The 25,337-nt window shown below is 34.5% G+C and overlaps 4 protein-coding genes across 6 annotated transcripts in view; 3 read left to right on the top strand and 1 right to left on the bottom strand.

The window, feature by feature from the left end:
- The window catches only part of LOC106665645 (glutamine synthetase), a 30,457-nt gene extending 26,431 nt beyond the window's left edge, over window positions 1-4,026 (top strand). For both annotated transcript variants that reach the window (XM_014392216.2, XM_014392217.2), the window contains 6 exons: window positions 2,028-2,189; window positions 2,251-2,396; window positions 3,132-3,260; window positions 3,331-3,530; window positions 3,607-3,746; window positions 3,820-4,026. In XM_014392216.2, coding sequence (XP_014247702.1) covers window positions 2,028-2,189; window positions 2,251-2,396; window positions 3,132-3,260; window positions 3,331-3,530; window positions 3,607-3,746; window positions 3,820-3,968 — 926 coding nt within the window. In that variant the 3' untranslated portion in view covers window positions 3,969-4,026. The remainder of the gene's footprint in view (window positions 1-2,027; window positions 2,190-2,250; window positions 2,397-3,131; window positions 3,261-3,330; window positions 3,531-3,606; window positions 3,747-3,819) is intronic.
- Window positions 4,027-11,953: 7,927 nt separating this feature from the next.
- Window positions 11,954-15,893, top strand: LOC106665647 (small ubiquitin-related modifier 3). The gene is made up of 3 exons (XM_014392220.2): window positions 11,954-12,348; window positions 12,429-12,548; window positions 15,517-15,893. Exons 1-3 carry the CDS (start codon window positions 12,331-12,333, stop codon window positions 15,652-15,654), a joined length of 276 nt encoding a protein of 91 aa, XP_014247706.1. The 5' UTR covers window positions 11,954-12,330; the 3' UTR covers window positions 15,655-15,893.
- A 552-nt stretch (window positions 15,894-16,445) lies between these two features.
- Window positions 16,446-19,889, bottom strand: LOC106665646 (peptidyl-prolyl cis-trans isomerase NIMA-interacting 1-like). The gene is made up of 3 exons (XM_014392219.2): window positions 19,744-19,889; window positions 17,869-18,069; window positions 16,446-16,932 (listed from the first exon to the last, which is right to left on the bottom strand). The coding sequence occupies exons 1-3, from the start codon at window positions 19,796-19,798 to the stop codon at window positions 16,712-16,714; spliced, it is 477 nt and encodes a 158-aa protein (XP_014247705.1). The 5' UTR covers window positions 19,799-19,889; the 3' UTR covers window positions 16,446-16,711.
- A 599-nt stretch (window positions 19,890-20,488) lies between these two features.
- LOC106665705 (ecotropic viral integration site 5 ortholog) overlaps window positions 20,489-25,337 on the top strand; it is a 50,902-nt gene continuing 46,053 nt past the window's right edge. The window contains exon 1 of one of the 2 annotated variants that reach the window (XM_024226507.1): window positions 20,489-20,583. Coding sequence is in view for 1 of the 2 variants with exons in the window: in XM_024226505.1 (XP_024082273.1) it covers window positions 24,820-24,827 (8 nt within the window). In the remaining variant the exon portion in view is untranslated. Of the gene's footprint in view, window positions 20,584-24,632; window positions 24,828-25,337 lie in introns of those variants that run through there. The other variant, XM_024226505.1, reaches the window with a different exon arrangement.

Here is a 25,337-nt window from a genome sequence, read left to right as displayed (position 1 = left end):
TTGTAGTCTGGTTTTTGCTGTTTTGCTGTTCGACATGACATTATTAATTTTATACTGAAAAAATACCTCAAAACTTAACGAGTTGATGATAAAAATGACCAAGACAAAAACAAACTTTTCGCCTTTTTACGACAACGTTACAAATACTAATATAAAGTTAAAGAAAATGTTTTTCTGAAACCTACATCACACCAGACCGCATCTCACGATTTCTGAATAATTAAAGTTACAAATAATTCTAAATCCTCGAGTTTAATCAATTTAATAAGACATCAATTTAATAGGAGATTGCACTGTCCACGATGGAATGTAGCTAGAAGTAGCTTTTTTTCTGTAAAAGAAAATTTCAGGAGGGACTTTGGGAATCGAACCCACGACTGAGTGCTCTACGAGCCGAGAATGTCTACTCTATCAACGCCGCGGTCTCCGAGAAGGATATTTGTCATATGATGCCAGGTTCTTGCAGTCAGGTAGTTAGCCATTTCTTTACGGAAATTAATGGAATCCTTGGGGTCACCATCGACCAAAAGGTAACATGGGACCAACGCCTCGAAAAAGCTACAAAAACCTAAATCTCCCAGGGTAGGTGAAAGAGCTTGGAAAAAGCTCAAAAATGAACGTTAAAATTTCTATATTTCTCAATAAGCTGGGGTGCGATTTGGAGCTGAAGCACCCAGAATGAATCCAAAGACCGAACTAACTTTAAACTTAGGTAAATACGCTACAATTTTCCAGTCAGAAATTATAGCAATTGAACACTGCGCCAGAGAAATAGAAAGGCTAGTGACATCTTCTCTGACAGTCAGACAGCGCTTAGTCCTTAGCCTCATGCGAGGTAAAGACAAAAAGCATATGGAACTGTATGGATACCCTGGCGAAAGTCAGTGACACTAATGACCTGACCCTACCGTGAGTCCTGGACATTCAGAACATAGAGGCTATGAGAAAGTGGGCGTGACCAAAAAAGAGCCAATATGAACCAACCAGCCATCTTGCCACAAAAAAAGGAACCATCCAAAATGAATCCTTAATGAGTCCAAATCCTGGTGGAACAATACACTAGGCACACGAAGAGATTCATAAAGACTTATGCAATCCTGGAGGGTAACTACAAACTATCAGGATTCTGATTGGACTCTTGCCACCTAAGAAGTGATATGCATCGGACAGGAATACAGACTGAAGAAACACTGTGCTGATACTGCCAGGAAGAAGAGCCCACAAAACACGTTTTATGTTTTTGTGACTGTCTGTATAGGTGCAGATTCTTGGAACCAGGAGAGGAAAAGCTGTAAAAAAGATCCTACTCTATGGAGCTGGCAAGGCTATGGAGGTTGATTAATAACCTGAAGCTGGCCAGTGAGATAAAAATATAGGAGCACAATAGATCTATTCAAGTCGAGGTGCAGAAGGCCTTGTGGCTGTTTCTTTTATCCCTATCCTTCTCCCTAGCACGTGATTTTGCAGTTAAAAGAAAAAAAAAGAAACTGCATTCAGTAGTAGAAAGAGTCAAACAAGGTGTGCCTATGTATCGCAGGACCATTAGAACTACACCGACCCCTGCCCTGGAGATGTTATTGAAAACAGACCTCATAACAAATTAAATAGTTATTTTCTACTTTCAAAAAGCATTTGATATTTAATAAACAAGTTTTGAAAACAACTGAAATATGTTATAAATTGGGATTATTTGTGAAAAACCTGGGTTGGAATTTAAACAACATTAGTATTATTACTTAAATTAGTTTTAATGGAAATGGTGTAATTTTGAAAATATTGTCCTTCATTAAGTTAATTTGTGACAAAAATACTTTTGGGTACAGTTGAACAAGCCCATTGTTGTATGAGTCAAATTGAGGTTATGGTAATTGTTGTAAAGGGGCAATTTCCCATGGACCCCTTTATAACTATTAAGTACATCCTGTGAAACATAACTACTGGCGTTCCTCAAGGCCTTTGTCATATATGGTATTTTTCAACTAGAGACTCATTTCATTGAACTGCAGCATGTGTTTTTTTTTTTTCAGAATTACCGGAATGGAACTACGATGGTAGTTCTACCTATCAGTCTGAAGGACATAATAGTGATACCTACCTTCAACCAGTTGCAATGTTCAAAGACCCATTTAGACTAGGAAACAATAAACTTGTTCTGTGTGAAACATTTAGATATGATAAGAAACCAACAGGTAAACATGAATTGTTTGGCTAATTAAGGTTAGTGATTGATTTGACAATATTTTATTATAGCGACGAACAAAAGGCATTCCTGTCTAGAAGCAATGCGTGCTGCTGCGGCTGAAAAGCCTTGGTTTGGAATAGAACAGGAATATACCTTTTTGGACATGGAAGGAAGGCCCTTTGGATGGCCAAATAATGGATTCCCCGGACCGCAGGTCAGCCAAGTTTTGAGTTAAAGTGATTGATGATTTGCTCATGCTGCCAAATTTTACTTTTACAAAATAAGTAATATTGACAGAACAACCTGTCTTGCAAAAAGTATGATAATAAAGAAATGAACAAATTTAATATGTTTTTAAAGAAACCAGAAAAAAAATTAAATTAGTTCATTTTATGGTCATAATTTTTGCAAGACAGGTTGTACTATCAATATTTTTGTTTTTTAAAGAAACCAGAATCCAACATACTAATAAATGTGCTTTTTTTCAAAAACATCAACACCCCGAGGGTTCATATAACCTCATAGTTGAAATACCCTCGTAAAAAAAAATTATAGTAATAATAATAAAATAATAAATCAAAATAAATCTCCAAAATTAACTAGTGAACATCTTCATTTTAAAAGTAGAGGGTGCATTATTGAAAAATCCAATATAATTGTATTAATTATAGTTAGGTTGTATTAGTTATCTTTGAAATAACTGAAATGAAAACATCCAACAAACAAAAATGTTTCATTCTTTAATTATTTACAATTGATAATTAACTTTTATCAGTGTCTGAGTAATGAAAAACTAAACATACATGGTACAAATCAAAATTATGCCTTATTCATTTTTAGTAAATTAATGTGTCATGAAAGATTAATTATTGAATTAAATTGTTAAATGTTACCATCAATAATTTCAATAAATGAAAATCAATTTTATCCCCAATGTCGAAAATTTCAGGGCCCTTATTATTGTGGGGTTGGTGCTAATAAGGTGTACGCAAGGGACATAGTTGAAGCACATTACCGAGCTTGCTTGTATGCCGGTATAAACATTTCAGGATCTAATGCTGAAGTTATGCCTGCTCAGGTAAACATTTCGGAACTTATACATAAATAGAAATAATTTTCAATATAACTATTTATTTTTTCAAAATCAGTGGGAATATCAAGTTGGACCATGCTTAGGAATTGAAATTGGGGACCATTTGTGGATGTCCCGATTCATCCTGCATAGAGTTGCTGAAGAATTTGGTGTTTGTGTTACCTTGGATCCAAAACCAATCCCTGGAAATTGGAATGGATCAGGCGCCCACTGCAATTTCTCAACTAAGGCGATGCGGGAAGAAAATGGAATATTGTATTATTATTTATAATGCTTAATTATTCATATTATTCAACACAAGAAGGAAATATAATTTTAAATTTTCTTTTAGACATATTGAAAATGCCATTGACAAGCTGTCGAAACAACATCTGAGGCACATTAGGGCTTATGATCCCAATGAAGGCAAAGATAATGAAAGAAGACTCCTTGGAACATGTGAAACTTCTTCAATACATGACTTTTCAGCAGGTATGTTTGGATTGTTTTGTTATCTATTACTGCAATCAATTATATTTTTCCATTAATCATAATAATTTTTAAGGTGTTGCTAACCGTGGAGCCAGTGTAAGAATCCCAAGACATTGTGCTGAAGAAAAGAAAGGGTATCTAGAAGACAGGCGCCCATCTTCTAACTGCGACCCATACTGTGTTGCGGAAGCACTCGTTCGTACAATCTGTCTTAATGAGTAACACCAAACATGGTGTGCTCTTATGTGTGAAAATAAAAAAAAATTATATATCAAATTTACTATTTATATTTACCATTATAATTGTTATATCCTGTTTTTTGCTGGACAAAATTTTTAAATTTGTATTTGTGATAAAATAAAATTGTATTTACATTCCGTAAGCATGAGAAGGCATTATATATATGTAAATACTTTAAAAATAAATAAATAGTTAAATTTTTTAAAAGAAAAAAATAATATATAAATATTCTATATTTCGATAAAACTATATCATAATTTTAAAGTTAATTATTTTTACTCACCGTACGAGCTGAATAAATTTTCAATAATTATTTTAATAATGTGCGTTTTATCTTTATAAAATCCTTTTGACCACAATATATTTTTATATATTATTTTCAATATTATAAGAAATAGTTTTTCAACTTATTCACTTTCGAGACTGTTTTTGAATTTCTAGTACACTTGTAGAAGTCGTTCTCATAGCCCCAGTGATACATAGGTTTGCTAAGCTTTATATACCGTATTGGGAAGCTATTATTTATTGAGCATTGGACCACCAGACTAATGAATGGTACATAGGTTATTTGGGTCTTTGTTCATCAGCCTTCCTAGCTAGTGTTCTTCCACACTTTGTAGTTTAGCCATTGTCTGATTTTACATATAATAATAATACTGAATTTGCTGTGGGATACTTTTGCTCCAACTTTTTAACTTTGGTGCCCAAGGTGCACCTCCGTATGTTGCTTGAAAAAGATCTAAAAACCCAATAAATAATGAATAATTTTAACTGAAATGAAAAGGAAATAAAAGAAGAAGAGAACTTTCTGATTTACATGAAAAATAGAAGGGGACTGTGATGAACCCATGTGATAATCCTAAATTAACATTTGTATTAATTGAAATACTTTTATTTAAATAAAGATGACAAAAGAAAAAAACTATACAAATTATTTTGAAGGGGTAATGGAAAGTATAATGGCTTGGTTAATCTCCCAGTCCATAATTAGTAAAACCTATGTCAATTTTTTCGACTGAAATCGACAACTTGTGAGCGACTAATCAGGTATGAAACAGTTTTCCTTTTATCATTTATTTTCAGTTGATACAAATCTTATAAACAAACACTCAGTAAAAAAGTCTCTAAACATCTACTGATTTATTCTCCAAATTCTTACTGTAAGTTATTGGAAATAAAAACACTATTTTTATAAATCTGGATATATTATTTAAAACCTTTGGAACATTAAAAAATAAATGATTTAATTTAAAGATTATTTATTTTCATAATAACTTTGAATATTCTAATCGAGATGTAAGAAAAGTTTGCGGAAACTTATGAATACGTAATTCACTATTTTCGTGGTCCGCTTGACCAATTAACACATGACAATTAATTAAGGTTTTTAGTTGAGATGAAAAAAAGTTAATGGCACGAGAGGGATTCGAACTCACGACCTTCAGCTAGATACGCCGCTGCTCTACCATCTGAGCTATCGTGACCTCACGGTGAGGTTTATCTAGCCGAAGGTCGTGGGTTCGAATCCCTCTCGTGCCATTAACTTTTTTTTCATCTCAACTAAAAACCTTAATTAATTGTCCTATGAATACGGTTTTGTTTTCCGAAGTTCACTGTCTACAGCCTGATTCTTTATTTTCTTTGATTAATATTAGCTTAATATGAATCTTATTTTGTTTATTTAGTACTGTATTATCCTTCAGTATGGAAATAACATGGTCTACTTGGTAAATAATTGTTGAATGAAGGAAAATCATTTTGTGAAATAGGAAATGCACTTAATAAGCAACCCCTGACAATTCATTAAATCATCTCCCGGTATATGGAACTTGGTAATGCTGAAAACAGACCACATTTAGGTTGGCTAGAAAAATTAAACACCATCCAAAAGCAAGTCATCCTCAAAGAAGTGACCACCAACCCATCAACAAGGGCCCTCGAAATTGCAGGTATTCCATATCAGGATTGTAAATATTTCAAAATACTATTAAAAAACAAGGCATGCATGGATGCAATCCCAGTGCAGCACAGGGCATAACTATGAAGAACAGGGAAAAGTGCCTCCAGTTTGCTAAAGAGCATTTAAGTAAGCCTAATGCATTTTTGGAGATTATTTTCACCGATGAAAGTAAATTAATGTATCATGGTACGATAGAAGAAAAAAAGTGTGGTGAAAGCTAGGGGAACATTTGGAATTAAAGAATACACTACCGAAGGTTAAACAGGGTGCTTGCTTGGGGCTGCATGGGGTATAGAAGAGTTGGCAATTTACACATCATTGATGGGATCACGAGCCAATACGCCTAAATTGATGTTCTAACACAGATTTTAAAGGAAAGCATTATTAAATTTGATATAGAAAGAATTTCCAGCAAGACAACAACCCCAAACACACAGAACGGAAAACTCAAGACACCACACCCATCACCAGATTTAAACCCTGTCAGCATTGTTGGAAGGCACACACACACACACACACACACACACACACACACACACACACACACACACACACACACACACAAAGATTTTACAGGAGTGGACTAATAAATCCTCGCATGTGACAAATAAAAAACTAGTTCTATCAATGAAAAACAATTCCATTTTCCAAGGAACTCAAAAATCTAAGTTATAAAAATAACCAGCAGGTCACACCAAATCCACATCTAATTAAAACTACCCAAAGAGACCAAATTGCCTGGGGAAGGTGCAGAAGGATCAGTGCTAAAAGCTGGGGATTAAACCCCAATGACCCTATGGTCTTTCACATGTTCTTGCCTGTAGAGGAAAAGCCGCAAGCAAGATTTTACACAAAGGAGCCACTGGCAAGGTAATGGAGGTTGATTAATAACCTGGAGAAGGCCGAGAGTTATAAAAAATAAGGGAGCACAATAATGTACTCAGGTTGAGGTGCAGAAGGTCTTGGTGGCCACCTTTTTCCTCATTATCCCTATCCCTAGGGTGTGAATATGTGTGTGAAAAAAGATTTTTGATGTTGATTAAAGTTTATAATTGCAAGACAGTGTGTTGTTAATCAATTTTACTTATTATTATTTTAATTTAAAAGGTTTGCTTCCAGTCCACTGACAGTGTTCTGTGACTTTTTTTACTAATGTGCATCTATCGGGTTGTCCGGAAAATAATGCAGGATTTTAAGTTTTCATTAAAAAAAATCTATATAAAATATTCTGTTTACGTTTACAGGATTACTCATTTGTATGAATTTGTTTACCTCTGTAGCATTCCGCTACTTGGAAATAATTCAGTCATCCTTATAATGTCAAAGCGAGAATTTCGTACGATTTTCTTTTACGAGTTTAAACTCGGCCGAAGCGGAGCCCAAACGGCTAGAAACATTAACCAAGTCTGGGGCGAGGGTTGTGTTAATGAGTGCACTGTGCAAAGGTGGTTTAAAAAATTTCGGGAGGGAGATTTCAGCCTTGAAGATGAAGAAGGTCGTGGAAGGCCTTCCTCTCTTAATGATGATGTTCTGCGATCAGTGGTGGGTGCAGAGCAACTCAAAGTCAGTAAAACGACCGTCGCTGACCACCTCAAGGCGATTGGAAAAGTGAAAAAACTCGAAAATTGGGTTCCACACTCATTAAACGATCGCCAAAAAAATCAGCGCTTTGATGTTTGTGCATCACTTCTTTGTCGAAACAAAAATGACCCATTTCTGGCCAGAATTGTTACATGTGACGAAAAGTGGATTCTCTACGATAACACTAGACGTTCTGGACAGTGGCTCGACAAAGGAGAAGCTCCAATACATTTTCCAAAGCCCCCAACTCATCAAAAAAAGGTAATGGTTACGGTATGGTGGGCTTCATTTGGTTTAATACACTACAGCTTCTTAAATCCTGGCGAAACCATCAATGCTGAATCATACTGTAACCAAATTAATACCATGCATCAGAAATTGGCAGTAATGAAGCCCTCTTTGGTCAATCGGAAAGGGCCCATTTTGTTGCATGACAACGCTCGACCACATGTGTCACGTGTAACGTCACAAAAATTATTGGAGCTTGGCTATGAAACTTTGCCTCACCCACCCTACTCTCCGGACCTCTCGCCTACTGACTACCATTTTTTTAGACACCTGGACCACTACTTACAACACATAATATTCAAAAATCAAACGGAACTGGAAAATGCATTTATTGACTTTATCAATTCTAAAAATTCTGAATTCTACTCAGACGGAATTAATAAGTTACCAACACGTTGGGAGAAATGTATTGAGAGTATGGGAAATTATTTTGATTAAAGAACATTGCTTTAAAGTAACTAGTTTCTTTTTTTTTGTTTAATACCAAAATCCTGCATTATTTTCCGGACAACCCAATATTATAGAGAATGTTTTGAAGTCACATTATTAGTTAAGAAAAAAAAAAAGAAACGAATCAAAGTTGATTTAAACTGCTCAAAAATGAGTAGGGATATTGCCAATTTTGTAGTATTTAGTTTCCCTAGCATTTTTATTACAAATTGTATTAAAATTTATTAGAAATTGTTTTTTACTGAAGGACAATTTAATTAAGCAGCCTTTTTAATGGCCTTATGATCTACGACTCGAGTCTCTCACATTAACCACTTGGCTACCGCGGTCCCCAATTAAGGGATTTTGAAAAATAACAAAATAAAATAATTCCATAAATTTGTTTATTGGACACAATAATGTTTGATTGCGACGTGAATAATGTCATCTGTTAGCTAAAACCTCTGTGCACCTGTTTGGCATACTGTTAATAAGATTGACACTAATTTCATAAGGAATTTCTCCATAGATGTTGCAACGCTGCAGTCAGTTGTTGCAGGTCAACTGGATGCAGATGGTGATCAAAAAGCCTTCTCTGCAACGCATCCCATATGTGCTCAATGGGATTGAGGTCTGGAGACAAAGAGGAAGGGGCAGATGGAAAATTCCCAGGTTTTCTAAATATTGATGGACAACTCTGCCTCTATGTCTGGGATTGTCATCTAGAAATTGAAAATTCCTGCCAATGAGATCCCTAATTTGAGGGATGTATTCCTCAATTGTTTCTTGAACATAACAGACTGCAGTGAGGTTGCCTTCAACAATGTAGAGTACAGTTCGTCCTCAAATGTAAATCCCTGCCCAGGCCATTACACCACCTCCTCCAAGAGCACTGAAGAGCTCACGTATGCAAACCCTGTTATCGGTAGACTATTCAGTGCCTGCTACAACTACATACAGACAGAAACGCCTCATTACAGCATTCCAATTGAACTTCTCTTCTAGGTGCACGCTTCACCATGTTCTCCTGAGTTGCTGGTGGTGTGCTGTAGCTGCAGGTCGTCTCAAAGGGACATAAGATGTGATACCAACTTCCCACAAATGATTACAAATAATTTGTGTTGATAAAGGCTTTGCCAAAAGATCTTCTACTTTTAGGATCTGGCTGGCACTACGGAAAGGATTTTGTCTTACAGCAATGGCAATATTTCTGTCCTCCCTTAGTGTCGTACTGCGTTGCAATCCACAACCAGGCCTCCTATGGCATTTCCAGTCCCATGGAATTGGGTTAAACTCTAAAGCATGGGAGACCACGCTCTGAGAAAATGCCTCTGCGATATCCACTTGCAGGATACCTCGATGACTCATTCTCACTATAATATTGCAAACTTCTAGTTCAAGATGATGTCTTTTCATGGTTAAAGATAATACAACTGGATTAAAATTGAGAAAAGATGTTTGTTTATAAAATAAGTAATCTTTATGTTTATTATTCTTGAGTAAATCTGTTATCAAAAATGAGGATTAACATTTATTTGTTTTTGGTATGTATTTTCTATCTTGTTTCATGCAACTAACAAGAATATGTTGGTTAATTTAATTAAAATTAATAGAATATGAATAAATTACAAATATCCCTACTCATTTTTTAGCAGTTTACAATGGAGAGGAGTTAAATTCGATGTTTCTTTTAAATTTAAAAAGAAAAGGGGAAATTTAAGTTTTTAAATGTTTGTGCATAGTACACTGACACATTCTACCAAATTGATATTTTTTCATTTTCTCGATATTAAGAAAAAATTCTGCCCTTAATTTGTCTCATTGTTTTAACCAATTGTAGGAGAATAAATTTGAATGTTGCGCCAAGATGAAATCAGACTGTGACATTCTTAAATCCGTTGGTCACTTTTAGAGAGGTTATAATTTGTGAAAATGCTTATGTACTGGAAATAAAGAGAGTGTGTTAAAACGAAAAAGTATTTACGGTTTTTATCCGATCCAATCCTGAAAAAGGGCCGACACAATAAATATTTGTTTATGTCGTGTTTTAAATTGGGAATATCAATTAGAGTACACACTTAATCCTTAATCCAAAACAAGAATATTGTTTTTCAATGTTTCCCTTTTACGAAATTGAAAAGGTTTATTCAGTCTCATTTGAATTCTGCAGCTATAAACTGGTTAGTTTTTATCTTTGTTTTCTTACTTTCAATTTTTAAACTTAAAAACAAAATGCCACTTAATGCTGAGGATGTTGCGTGTGGTGTGGCACTTATTGATGACGGACGTTCCGTCAGGTATGCGCCTATTGCATCGGAGTTCTCAACGAAACACTGCGAGATGTTTTCGAGAAACTGGGTCCTACCATAGAAGGCCCGGTTCTGGACGCCCTAGGGTAATAAAACCACAGGATGACCGTTTTTGACTTTGGGAATTTTCCAAAACTGGCACCTTACTGTTGTTCAAGCGATTCATTAGTGACAGAAAGTTCAAGGTGTCCAAATTTCCAAGATTAAATCAGTATGGACTGATGACTTTTCGCCTCTTCAGAGGCCCAGAATTGACCAGAAGACACAGAGTAGCACGGCTCGCATTTGCTCGAGAACACAGTCATTGGTCTTTGGACGATTGGTCTGCTGTAGTTTTTACAGACGTGTGTATATTTGCTCTACGATCACTAGACAGGCGCGAAAGAGTGTGGAGAAGGCGAAATGAAAGATACGAAAACCTGTAATTTTTCCCGGAGCCAACCTTTTCAACTTAGCTCAGTGATGGTGAGGGTGGGCATTTGAATGAAGAGTCGCACAGAGTTGGTTGTTGTTCGTGGAGGGTCTTTGACGGCCACTCGCTATGAGGATGAAATTTTGGAACATCATGCTTGCCTGTCCTCAATGAAATCAGCGACAATCCTATTCTAATACACGATAATGCCCGTCCACATGTCGCTCACATAGTACAAATATTCAACAGCATAACATCATGGTGTTAGCCTGGCCAGCCCGTTTTCTAGACTTGAAAGTTGAACCCCATCGAACATTTATGGGATAACCTCAAAAGACGAATAAGGACACGTCCATCACTTCCTGATAAACTCCACGATCTCGAAAGACGAAGAAAGTATGCCGAGGCGTCTTCGAGATGTAATTAAGGCAAGAGGAGTAATACGCCATATTGAAATGTTAATTAAAAATCTAAAACAAATTTTATCTGTCCGTCTTTTTTTTTCATTTTCCTTAGCAATTTGCATTATTTTTTTAGTGTTTTAGACAATTATCAATTATTAAACGTTAAAAAACGTGAAGCATTGATTTACATATAAAAATATATACAAACCAATTATATTACAGGTGGGTGGAATTTTTTGTTTGTAAGTGTAAATATATAAATTCAGAAAAGCCGTTAAAGAAAGGAAGTGGCCGCTTTCTCGCGCCACTGGCAGAGGGCACTTACATCGTTTACAGAAACGATTCATTTAGAAGAAGGCTTAACAAAAACCCGGGATTGCCGTTTTCCTTTGTCTCTCTCTAATAAAAGAATGCGGGATTACCTTAATTTGTAAAGAAGGAGGCACGGCCAGAAGTCAGAAGATTCGGTTCAGCCTCTAAAACGCTGCGTTCCAGAGATTCGTATAAATAAACCCAAATATAGAGACTGGGATTTTCAACAAAACTGCCACAGCCAATGCGATATTGATCAGAGCGAGACGTATGTATTCACGTGTTTTTTTCGTTTAAACCGAATTTTAAACAATTTAGAATAATTCAGACATCCACAGTTTTTTGTTATTTTGTTTAAGTATAAATTTAAGTAGTGTGTTTTTGTTCAAAATTGGAAAAAAATCGCTAATGATATATTCGGAGACGTGATAGTTGCCGGCAGTTCGTTCCGTCTCTTCTCCGCCATAGCCCCTTCGTAATCGTCCTCGTTGTCCGTGCGGCGAAGCTAACACGGCGTTCTGCTATCAGGCGACTATTTCGAGCGGTGAACCTCTCGGACTGTTCAAAAGGATCACAGAACCGCCCGTTGATTTTCAATAAGTTTTTATCTCTTATATTATATTTAAGTGTCTTCGAATACTAAACGACCATGTCCGAAGACAAAAAGGTGAGGCACGCTTATATGCGGATTGGTTTGTTTGAACACAAATTGCGTGTTCGCCTTTTCAAATTTTCTTACCCTTACAGGCAGGAGAGTCGGAGCATATTAACCTTAAAGTAATGGGCCAGGATAACGCCATTGTCCAGTTTAAAATAAAAAAACATACACCGTTGAGGAAACTCATGAACGCCTACTGCGACCGGGCTGTAAGTCACATTCACTTACTCTTTCTCCAGCATGTATTTCCGTGTTCTTCGGTTGGGAATTCTTCTCGGCCGTTTGAAAACTCGGAAAAAACATTTTTCACACTTTCAAGGACAAGACCGCGAATTCTGCTTTTTCGAACCGTTGTCCATAACGCTGTACCGTACTTCTTCCTAAATCAAAATTTAAATCAATTTCGAATTTATAACTTCTTTTTTTAAATAAATTTTCGTAAGTAAATCAATTGGCGGTTACAATGGATGTCATTTTCAAGGAATATGAATATTACATATTTTGATACACAGGCATATTTTAGTATTAATATATAACAAAATGTTATTTTCTTCTATATAAATTCAATAGTCAGCTGTCTTGTTTTTATTAATTTTCATCTTTATCATTTATTTATTGATGGAGCTACATTGATTCATCATAAAACAGACATTTTCTTTCATGAGTCACGTCTAAAGCGTATAGTTTATTGCTTGTCAGCTAACTCACATTTTTCAAATTACTGTGGATAGGGTACGGTTCAACGTCATAATTTCAAAAGAATATATCTTACCTACTTTTAATGTAAATATGACAAGTGTATCATAATATGATATGCAATAAAACTTCCCTGCCAGACACTAATAATAACTATTCGGAGATCGTGAGATGCAACTCTCTTAGTTAAGTGGTAATTTCTAACAGACCTACGTCATTTTTCTAAATTATTCCAATTAAAATTACTCTTTTTCTCCAAGATCTTGGTTGAGAGGAAAAAGTTACTGTTAGGAGCGGGATTCAAACCCATGACCTGCTCAATATGCGACTGCTCTAACCACTTGAGCTATTGTGTCTTCAATCCGCTTAGACACCAACTCCTCTCAACCTACCTTTTGAATTTTTTTCTATTTTTCCCATTTTCTTAATCTAAACACGACTGTTCAGGGTTAATACAAGGATCGTGTATACCAATATTATTTTCCAAAACACTGATCTGGCTCGATACACTGCTGCTCTAACCATTTGAACCGTCATGATTGGTGGTTAGAGCAGCGGCGTGTTGTGCAGATCATGGGCTTCAATCATGCTCATGAACTAACTTTTTCATCTCAACCAAAAACCGTACATAAAAAGAGTATTTATAATTTGACTTATTTGACTGTCAAAACGTAAGTGAAAAACAAAATCTTTACAGTCCTTGGCAATGTTGGGACTGAGTCTGCCTTCAAGGAAATTTGAGATCGCCCGTAAAAACTTAACTAAGTCAATCTGCAGACATATTTAAGCCATATATGTTTAGTGGTCACAATTGACCATATAATTACGCTTTTTATGAAAGATTTTTGGTTGAAATGAAAAAATTAGTTCACGAGCAGGATTGAAACCCATGACCTGCTCAACATATTGCTGCTCTAACCACCAATCATGATGGTTCAAGTGGTTAGAGCAGGCAGGGTATTGAGCCAAAGGCCATAGGTTCGAATCCCATTTGTGACACTAACTTGTACACTCAACCAAAACCCTTCGATAAAAAGAGTAATTAATTGGTACATGTTTAAGGTTGTTTTACCCTGACGGTGACCTTAAAATAGGTAGAAAGCTTGGCAGTAGCAACTAAATTTGCTTTTTTTTTTTCAAGACCATCCCCTTGATCCAGTGTGTTTGTAACAAAATTAAAAGAAACATAGATAGCAAAATGCTGAAACATAACTAGCAAGCAACGGACCAGATGATTCTAAACATATGTAATGATAGACCAGTTTTATATTCCAAAACACAAATAGATCAGTGTGTTTTGGAAAGTAATATTGGTATATACGATCCTTGTATTAACCCTGAACAGTTGTGTTTAGATTAAGAAAATGGGAAAATTCAAAAGGTTGTAGGTTGAGAGGAGTTGGTGTCTAAGCGGATCGAAAACACAATTGCTCAAGTGGTTAGAGCAGTAGCATATTGAGCCGAAGGTCGTGGGTTTGAATCCCGCTCCTAATACTTTTTCCTCTCAATCAAGATCTTAGAGAAAAAGAATAATTTTAATTGGAATAATTTAGAAATATGACATAGGTCTGTTAGAAATTACCACTTAACTAAGAGAGTTGGACCTGTTAGTTGTTTACCAGTCATTCTACCTCCTATCTGGTCAGTTCTTTGATTAAGTATAGCTGCGATTTATGTGGTGCATAATTTGTAACTTTTAAATATTTAACGGGCTGATTGCATTTTGAATCAAAGGCTTGATTAGACATCTTTCCACTGACTTTCGGCATTTTGAAAAAATATTCTTCCTTCACAACTGAAAACAAAAGCTTTACCAACATTAAATCTTCAAGAACTGTTACACCTTTAACAACAGATTGTAGTTCTACTGCCACGTGATATTCAGCACTATGATGAATAATATGTTAACATATAAATAACAAAAAGAGCATCATAAATCTTACCTACCATTTTCGACTGACTAACAAGTATTAATGTCTTAACATGAATTGTAAATTCTTACCACTGCTATCTTAAAATAAAATTAACACATGCCTAAACTCTAAACTTAATGTATTCATTAAACCTTTTCTATTTGGTTAACCAAAGTGATTATTTATATTGATTTATAATGTTTATGTAAATGAGGTTGAGATAAAAAAATTAATGTCATGAGCGGGGAACTCCGGACCTTTGGCTTTGAATATTTAACAAAAATAGGAAAATTTGAAAAAGTTGTAGTTTGAGATGATGAGTCGGTGTCTTGATAGCTCCAGCTTTTCTAGTTGAAGGTTTGCATAAAAATTATAAATCAATTTAAATATTAATAGTTTGTCAACCTGGTGTAATGAGGTGACACCCTGTTGGGCCATACTATATTATTCTTATTACTAATCCATTATTAACCCATATTGTCCAATTTTGTCAGTAGATCCTAATATTTTTTTAATTATCTTTAATTAAAAAGTGCATATTATTACGATAATCATTAATTTATTTCAGGGCCTTGCGTTGGCAGCTGTCAGGTTTCGATTTGATGGACAACCGATCAATGAAGCTGACACACCCTTAAGTCTTGAAATGGAGGAAGGCGATACGATAGAAGTATATCAGCAGCAGACTGGAGGGAGAATTGTATAAGTTTTAATTCCTATGATGTAAAAAAAAAGGTCTAATGTGCCCCTCCTTTCACGTCTTTTGTATATTTCATTATTTGTTTTATGTTTAGTTTTATACTTAACTTTTTATAATTATTTTGATTTAGTTTAAAAAACCAAACAACAAAAACATTTAATCGAAATGTATCTTTAACTGTAATAAACAAACAGACTTGAACAATAGAACTACTTTCAGTGTGTAGTCTAGATGTTATACATTTATTTCATGCCTTGGTTATTTCCTTTGAGTATGGCTCCATATTCAGGCCATTTACAAAGCCTGACTTACTGTTTTATAAATATTTCTTATTTTTCAATGTAATCTTACCATTAAAGTTGTAAAAACAATTTTGTTTCATATTTGTTCTTCCTAGTGATTTTGTAGCAGTTAGCCAACCAATGGTCATAATTGGCCAAGTTAATTTATACGACAAACAATATTTAAGTTAGGCTTGCATTTTACTTGTTGAGAAAAGATAAAATTCGAGTATCTGATAAAATATAACAACCTATTTTAATGTTTTAGTGTATTTGTTTTATTTAAAAAATTATATTTCGCATATAAGGAACTGTGTTGAAAAACAAAGGCTGCCAAATTGAAATTTATTTAATAAAACAGGAATTTTAACACTAAGCCCACTGCCTGACAAAATAAAATTTTCTACCATTCATAACAAATAATAATGAAACCGAAGACATTAAATTAAATACAAAACTATAAATGATAGTTAATGATGAGGATGCAAATTTAAGAATTAGCAATTGAACACAAAATTTATAAAATAACATCAGAATATAATCTTGAAATCTAGGTAAGTATGTATTCTCATTTTAACAAACTTTTTAAAGAACATTGAAAAATAATTGTACAAGTTACAAAATACCAAATGAGGTTTTAAATATTTTTACAGGCTTATAAAATAAAAAATTGAACATTAAAATACCATGGAATTTTAATTAACAACAAATCAATGAAAATTGTTGATGGTTAATTAGTTCCATAATTTAAATGAAAATTAATGGAAACTTTTTGTTATGAATTATGCTGTGCGTATGATAATATGGATACCAGAGTCTGTTGAAATGGGTTCACTTAGTTCTCCTACTTTAAGGGCAAATGCTGCTTGCTCAAAAGCTTTTTGCATGGCTCCGTGGCCAAACGGTCCGAGATCTCCACCTTTTTTGGCTGAACTACAATCAGAATATTTGCTGGCGAGTTCTGCAAAGGAAGCCTTTCCTGATGCAATCTGTTCTCTATAACCTAAAAAGTTTTAAATGCATTTATATTTTATATACATTTTTTTAAAATGAGGGTTCATAATAAATAACAAAGGTTGTATCAACACTCGAGGAGACGGTGTTAAAAAAATTCAATTATTTAAGGTTTTAAGTTGAGATAAAAAAAGTCAGTCACGAGCGGGATTCGAACCCACGACCTTCGGCTTGATACGCCGCTACTCTACCACTTGAGCTATCGTGACTTCGATCCCCTCGGGCACTGACTTCCCATCGCATTCCCCCTTTTTGAATTTTCCCTCCTTTTTGCCAATTTTTAAATGTCGTGACACTGACTTTTTTTATCTCAACTTAAAACCTTAAATAATTGAATGATATTAATTGGTCAAGCGGACCACGAAAAATAGTGAAGTTAAAAAAAAAGTTCATTTGTAAGTACGTTGGGTTTGAATCCAGCGACCCTGCATTTTTGAACCTTTACCTTACATTGATGCGCTATGTCAATGCCTTAACTGTTGTGGCCATCGGTGCCCCTGGTTTATCTAGTACTTATATTAAATGTTTAGATAATACGTATGTTTTGTCTACAGGATCGCATATAAGTTAGTATTAGTGTTTTAATACATCCAAATCTCAATTGTAACTATTAAATTTGCAGTTAAGTAAAATTTAAATTTACAAGTGAAATTGCATTCATTTAAGTGTTCATTAGTTTTGTTTATTTGAAAAATTATGAGAGAAATAAAAGACAGCAAACTATATTTTGCTGGTTAACTAACATGAATTTTCTATTTATCATAAGGGAAAAAATAATTATTTCACAAGCTTGGAAATGTATGAGCATCATAGATTGTTGGTGTAGGTGCCACTGAAACTAATCTAAGCTTTGTACTGCCTTCGGCTTGGAAACTGTCATACTAAACATGAGATTAAATAGTGTGGTACATCCAATAACACTAACCCTTTACAAGTTCAAAAGCTTCTTCTTTGGTTCTTGTTATGACTTCCTCCCTCCAGGAGCTTGGTCTCCTTGAATCTTTGTGTTTGACTAAAAGATGACTGCATTGCACTTGAGTCGGCCCACTTATCCCACTTTCAGCAGGTTTGTCCGGCCTATCCCACTGGCTCTCTTTAGTGTAAACGTTGAGATAATAGCTCTGACCTGTAAACAAGATGTCAAGTTTGAAATGTATGACAATCATAAACTGACCAAATTTAGACGAGTTGATCTGCTAGTTGAAAAACCAGTTGCTTATCATCTATGATAGTACTAGTAGTTAGGCTAGTCATTCATGTGAGTTTGGTTGTTTTTGATTATTCTAGTCTGCCTAGTCATGCTGCTAAGCCCAGCACTTGGATGGTAAGTCAATGGATTAATTATGTTGTCAAATTTTTATTTTTGCTGGTTTTTCTGTGATTTGTTGTCATTATGCAAGCATAATACATAAACTATAACATGGGCAAAACAGATAGAAACATGCCGACGTCAGGAGGAACCAGAGACCTTGGTACATAACCTGTTACAGTACAGCCACTTCGGTAATGCAATTCTTACAAGAAAAGAGGCGTACAGAGAGTGCATTTTCCAAAGTATGATTATAATTTGTGGAATAGATCTATATAGGTCACAGCGAAAGAAAGGATTTTTAAAATATTTATTTAACCCCCAAACCTTAAAAAAAAAAATCTGTCGGATAATATTTAGAGTAGAACCTCCATTTTCTGGGCCCTGAGTCTCTGTATATATACTATAAATAAAGGTATATTTTTGTGTAGCAACAAGTGACTTCTGATTTAGAGAACTCTGTCCTTTGTCTTGTTCCTCTGAAAAACCCATGGGTCAGTTTATTTCTATTGATTTAAAATTTGTTTCCCGTTCTGCTTTGCTCTCCATTAAAGCAAAACAAAAATTTCATAAAAAGAAAACCCATTCTCACGATAGAATAAAAATTGGAGATGATACATGCCGTGGAAGTGCAAAAATGTGAAAAAATTAGTCGCAGAATTTGGAGTTGTTGAATAAACGTAAAATAAAACATTTTTGAGTTTTTCTCAGCTGCAACAATGTGTTAAGTTGTCGTTTATGCATGTCTTTTTAATTAACACATTAAACAAATATTCCATTATCTCAGTTATTCGACTTTCTATGGACCCCCTCATTACCAATTTTTAACGTGTAACGGAAGTTCTACCGTATTATAAATGAAGTGATACAAGGTTTTTTTTCTCTCTGACTGCAAGCCTGTCTGGCCCAAATTGATACCCTGGGATGAGTTGATGTAATATTACAATAGCCAAGTCGTCGCTCACACCAGCTAAGGAGATGACATATATTCCACATATTCAACATGTTAATCAATTGAGGATTAAACCTGAATCTGAAAAAAAGACCAATTTAACCCTTTCTTTGAACATGTGTTATTGATATAGAAAATTAAATATTGTATTTAGCAATCCAATCAGGCTTTTAGAATTCGCCAATACAATTAAAACAATAATTATGACTCCAGTAAATTGATTACTGATAAGTGCACAAATGAATTCAAAATTAAATGTATTTAAAAAAGTTTCTTGGAAGGTGGAATATATGCGGTATGTTTGCAGAATGAAACACATTGTGTGTCACAGTGCCTGAGCTTTTTAACCAGTTACAAAGTAAGAAAACGACACTATTAAAACATGTTTGTTCCGAACAAGGCGAATAAAGAATCAAGAAGAAATAAATCAATGGAAGACCTTTCCTGACTTCGAACGATGTGAAAACGTTAAAAACAAAACATAGGGAATATATATGAAAGTTCAAATATTAATATGAGATACAATATCATTTAAGTACCAGTAGATCTGCTTAACCGTTTTTCCCAACCGGGAGGGAGATCTTCGTCCGCCATTCCGTTCAAATAATGAAACTTCAATTCGAGAACCTCCGCCCTGGGGTGAAAAGTAACCTGGCCACAAGTACCTTCAATCCGGCTTATCGAAGAATAAATCGAGGTGAAGACGTGGCGAAACTAAGTTTTAGCATCGCATCGATAAAATCAAAACAATCAAGTATTTACAATATAACTAAATAAAAGTTTATATATTGGCGTTAAAACTTCTAATAAGTTAACATATACAAGTTTAATTTGGGGCGTTGTATTTATGCGCTGACATTTATATTTTGTACTATTTAAATAGCTTATTTACATGAATAGTTAACGATTTGTGTATGCATGAATTTTGAATTTTAACCAATCATGATGAGGATGAATTTATAAAAACGTTTCTATAACGGATTTTAGAACTGAGATTTTTGTGAATTAATTGTGCACTTCCTTCGTTGGGTATTCACGGTTTTGACCAAATTTTATTTTTGTCGGTTGTTCTCATTTTATCTTTAAACTGCTTGAGAAGAAAACTGAAAACTGGTAGAAAATAATTTGAGCATGTTCGACTTGATGTCGGAAGATCGATTATTTCCAGGTTACCAACATCGAAGTACTGATACTTGATTCCTTCCTCTTTGTTTATTGTTCCACTTTCCATCGTTGGCATAGTTTGAATCAGTGTCCGACAACTTTCCCCTGGTAAATTGAGTGGTTAACTTCACGTTGAAAGTCAAACTTCAAAATCGGACCAAACCGTGTCAAATATACTGGCTTTCGAGAGCGGCGTCCTCAAGTTTAGCCTACAGGTGAGTCATTTTGTTACTGACTTTTTGACTTATTCGTGTCAAAAAATCCCGCTCATTGTCAACTTTTTAAATGGATTTTTAAATAAAATACTTTTTTGACCCTTTTTCCATATGAAGAGATGTCTTGTCACGTTTGACAGTCTACATTGATAACCCCGACGACGAACATATGGAATATGATCTCTATTGATATTGTCAGTTATAGTTTTTTTCAATGTTAAATAAGGTTTAAACCGTTAAATTCAACACTTTAAATAATTAACCTCCATGACATATATATCCACACGTAATAAGTTTTTGATATGTGCTTATTTTTACGAGGCGTTAAAAAAAGGTCGAATGCTATCAGCGAGTGAAATGACCTCAATATTATTTAAATCGTGATAAAGTTACATACCCTTGCCATTTACCTTGCCAACATCGACATACATTTAGTCTCTTCATTTTGGTCTTCATGATTTTAATCCATGATCCCTCTCCGTCATAGTCTCTGTGGTTCCTTGGTACGTCGACCAATTCAAGGCCCTCTTTCGTTTGAACGTTAAAATGTTTCTTTTGTCTTTCAGACTTGGAAACCAATACATAATATATGCGCATGTTATAATTTCCATAAAATAATATTTATACAGATATTTAGTTTTATGAGTGAGTTAAGGTAATGCCAAACCTGCAGCATAATATTGCTCTTGATTTTTAAAAATGAAGTTACATTTTGATAATTGGTCAACATACCTATACAATTTTACAAATTTTCTTTCCCGTTATCACGGTTTAAAACCATGATATCTACCATCAAAGTGTCTGTACTCTGTGGGTTCATCCTTGGTACGTCGACCATTTCAAGGCCCAGCCCACTTTCGTTCGAACGTAATCCCTTAAATTCTTTGGTCTTACACATTTGGATCCCAAGCAGCATACAATATTTTTCAATGTTGTATATTTTTTACGGCATAGACAAAAAGTACTAAATGCCTACAATTTTTGCTCGAAATGAAAAATTTATTGTCAAATTTGCTAATCTAATTTCGTTGTTGAGATTCGCGGATAAATTCCAGTGTTACCTAGTGAAACAAACTGAGATCAAACGCAAGCTTTGCGAATGTACATACTACATGATTTGTAAAACCTCAAATCTGTACGTGCATGAACATTCATGCACGCATGTATGGAGTTGGCCTGTCACTTCTTCCAGCGAGCCAGCATTTCCATCTTTTGTGTAATTTACAATAAATCACCGGCATGCACCTAGAATCACCCACTTTGGGTGTTGGCAGTCGGAGATAAGACCTCTGTCTTATCCGTCTGGTCGCCGAGGATGGGTTCCAGGGGCTAGGTTATTTCAGCCCCCAATGCGATTAGTCTCTAGATCCGAACCCATTCTCCCTTTCAATCACTCTTTCCTCTTTACAAATTACTCAGTTATGGTGGCGTAGTATTTGATATTTCTCCATCACCCTATATTATATATTTCCCTATATATTTCTCCATGTCCCCTCACAGTACACATTCGCGCTAATGAATACATTCTCTTTCAACAATGCTAGGGACACAAAATTATCGTTACTATGTACCATAAAACAACCCTGTTTCCTTTAATCGGGTGGGGGTGTTCCTTCTTCTATAAGTCAGATGTCGATAGTGCTCTTGATACGCGAGAGCTTCTTTGCCGGCCTGCCTGTTAGTACCAGTGCAACATGGAATAAAGAAGAATAAAGAACCCCCTTCTAATAAAATATAATGTGATATAATAATGATAATGTTACAACTTCACCAACTAGAGGTAAGGGTCGCTAGAGAATGTTATACAGCCGAAAGGTTCCCCCCCATGTATATACAATAAATTATATTTATGTACACTATAACACAACTATGTAAATTTTCAATCGAAAATTAAGTTTTTCCTGCATAATATTATAAAGGTAGTAAATATCAATGATCAAGGGATTCACACCAATAATACCTGAACTTTTTTAAACTTCGAAAGAAATATTAATCTATTCTATTTGCTATCATTAATTATTTTTCTAATCATTTCATCTTTTTAAATTCGTTAGATGAACGATCTTAGTAAAATTTTCTAAATTGTGTATTTCAGTGTCATCTTGCAAAAAAAACTTAAGGTAATTAGCAATATGTGTTGATATTGAAAAATCGCTCTCTAACAATTAATCTGAAGTTCACGGCCATGCTACTCCTTTAAATTTAGAATATTCTTCAATTTTGCCACGAGTGGTAGTTGTTGTTTTAAACGTTTACCGACCCACTCTCGAAATAATTTTGTTAATAGTTTTAAGTAAATTATACATTTTCTACTAAATTGCCCTGAATTTACACAATTATCTCGTTTTATTTAAGGAAACGTGTCTCTGACAGATGAACGCAGGGATGATAGACCGAAATGATGGATAACTACAGGTCAATAACCACTCAGAAATAACCGAAACGAAGATTTTATTATATTTCACAAATAGGAGCATTTGTATGTTTTTGCATGTGTACGTTAATAATAAATTATCAGTTTATTTGTTAAAAGAAAAGTATATTTTTCAACTGTATATAAAAATGTCTTAATATTTATTTATATATACAAATGTCAAGATAAGGCTAATTTCAAAGAAAGAGCTCAGTTCATCAAGCTTCATTTCTTCCCTTTCCAGTAGGACTTAGAAACTATTTCTAATAATTTACACGGTTAACAAAATAATACAAACTTACAAGATTTATGGCTTCAACCATAAGGAATTTATGAGTTTAGCTTGTAAAGTGGATGTTTAATGTAAGGAATAAAATATTTTTTAGCATTATAAGTAGAAGTTACAGTGTCAACTTCAATGATATTACGACATATATTATATTTTTTGTTAACCGTCTAAATAATTAAAAATAATTTCTAAGCCCTGATGAATTATATATTCCTTATAAACTTGAAGAAGGAACTGAGTTCTTCTTTCAAATTCGTCATCCCTGATATTTTTAAAAACAGATAAAAATATACTTTTCTTTTTACAAATAAGGTGATATTATTATTAAACTAATATGTATGTGCACATGCATAAATATACATAGTCAGTTTAAGAAATACAAACATAATATACACCTTAGATATTCAGAAATCGTGAGATGCGGTCTGGTGTGATGTAGGTTTCAGAAAAACATTTTCTTTATTGTGCCAACGTTTCGATCTTTATTGAGATCATCTTCAGGGCTCAATAAAGATCGAAACGTTGGCACGATAAAGAAAATGTTTTTCTGAAACCTACATCACACCAGACCGCATCTCACGATTTCTGAATAATTATCGATTAACGGTCACTAATCACCATACATTATTTATACACCTTAGTTTCGATTTCTTCTGGGTGGTTAGGGACCTGTATTTATCCATAATTTCGATCTATCCATCAGCCCTGCGTAAGCTTTAGGAAGGAACTGAGTTTTTCGTTCTTTCAAACTTAACTTTTCCCTGATTAAAAAAAAAAAAAAATGGCTGATATCAATCACATCAAGATATATTTTTCAACGTATCAACCGTAATAAACTAAGAAATTATGTACTATTCCTGATGGTAGGGTGGTGTTTGTATATGTGGCATTTTAAAATGGTCTTTTGAAATCTACAAACTGAAAATGGTTGGATGGTTTTTTTTCTGGTTATGAACCTGTAGTTCTCCATCGTTTCGATCTATCCATCAACCCTGTGTTCTCAAAAGCTTGGTGAAGGGTCTTGTTTTTCTTTCTTTCAAACTTACCTTATCCTTGATTAAAAAAAAAAAAAATAGAAACGGCTGATATCAATCACATCAAGATATATTTCTCATCGTATCTATCATAATAAATTAAGGAACTATGTACTATTCCTGATGGTAGGGTCTTGTTTGTCTATTGATGTTGTTTTAAAGGGGACTTTTGAAATTTTACAAACCCAAAATGGGCCCAAGTTTGCCTTGACTCGGCGTAACTCTTGCATCGGTGGCACCCACCTCTTTCGAAAAAGAATATTTTGTAAGTTCCTCTCGATCGCTTAGAGTGGGGAGCTCAGCCGAAGAGAGGAGAGCCGGTGGACAGACAGTAGCGTCCGGGATCTCCTTTGGCCTGGAATCAGTTCTGTTCGGTTTACAGCGTGGTGGCACAGTTGGATTAAATGGCATTTATTGTTAAATAATGGTCCGATTCGGTTTGTTCTCAACCCGTTGCTAAGGAATTGCATCCTCAGGTGCATGGGGCACTCTAACCTAGCATGGTTAGGTAAGAAAGAAATACAATTTTATTATGAATCATTTTACGTTTTTTCCGGTTAAAAACTTGAAAATATTCTTAATTTTTGATGCTTATGTAGCTGACAAGTAAATTGTAAACCACACCTAAACGCCCTGATGATTACATGTATTTACATGAAAATTCAATATCTCAAGATTTCTCAATGACACTAGACTTGATTCACTTCACATCATCATCAGCATGACCATGAACGGACGGACTACAAGGCCTCAAAGATATTATTGAACCTATGAATGCATTCTTTTGAATACATAATGCTAATTTCTCTTAAAAATGAGTTAATACAAAAACATATGCTAGCTTTTATTTTTAATGAAACGTAAGTTGAAAGTAAATAAATTCCTCTTTCTTTTTGTGTTGTTTGTCTTTTCTTCGACGATAGATTAAGGTAAAATAATGAATGAACTTGCCACGATGGTCAAAAAATCGGTTGAAGAAGTTCTCTAGTTACCTATCATACATAAATCCATAGTGGAT

This window comes from Cimex lectularius, unplaced genomic scaffold (genome assembly GCF_000648675.2).
Source record: "Cimex lectularius strain Harlan isolate CLEC.00 unplaced genomic scaffold, Clec_2.1 scaffold129, whole genome shotgun sequence".
Taxonomy (NCBI): domain Eukaryota; kingdom Metazoa; phylum Arthropoda; class Insecta; order Hemiptera; family Cimicidae; genus Cimex; species Cimex lectularius.
The sequence above is the reverse complement of the archived record's forward strand: the minus strand, read 5'-3'. Positions and strand labels throughout refer to the sequence as shown.

Bases quoted from the DNA above. Each gene is read 5' to 3' on its own strand.
- LOC106665647 (XM_014392220.2), top strand. The intron at 12,549-15,516 runs GTAAGTCACATT...AATTTATTTCAG, and splicing joins ACGCCTACTGCGACCGGGCT to GGCCTTGCGTTGGCAGCTGT.
- LOC106665646 (XM_014392219.2), bottom strand. From the start codon at position 19,798: ATGGCGGACGAAGATCTCCCTCCCGGTTGGGAAAAACGGTTAAGCAGA. The intron at 18,070-19,743 runs GTACTTAAATGA...TCTTGTTTACAG, and splicing joins ACGGTTAAGCAGATCTACTG to GTCAGAGCTATTATCTCAAC. The intron at 16,933-17,868 runs GTTAGTGTTATT...AAAACTTTTTAG, and splicing joins AGCTTTTGAACTTGTAAAGG to GTTATAGAGAACAGATTGCA.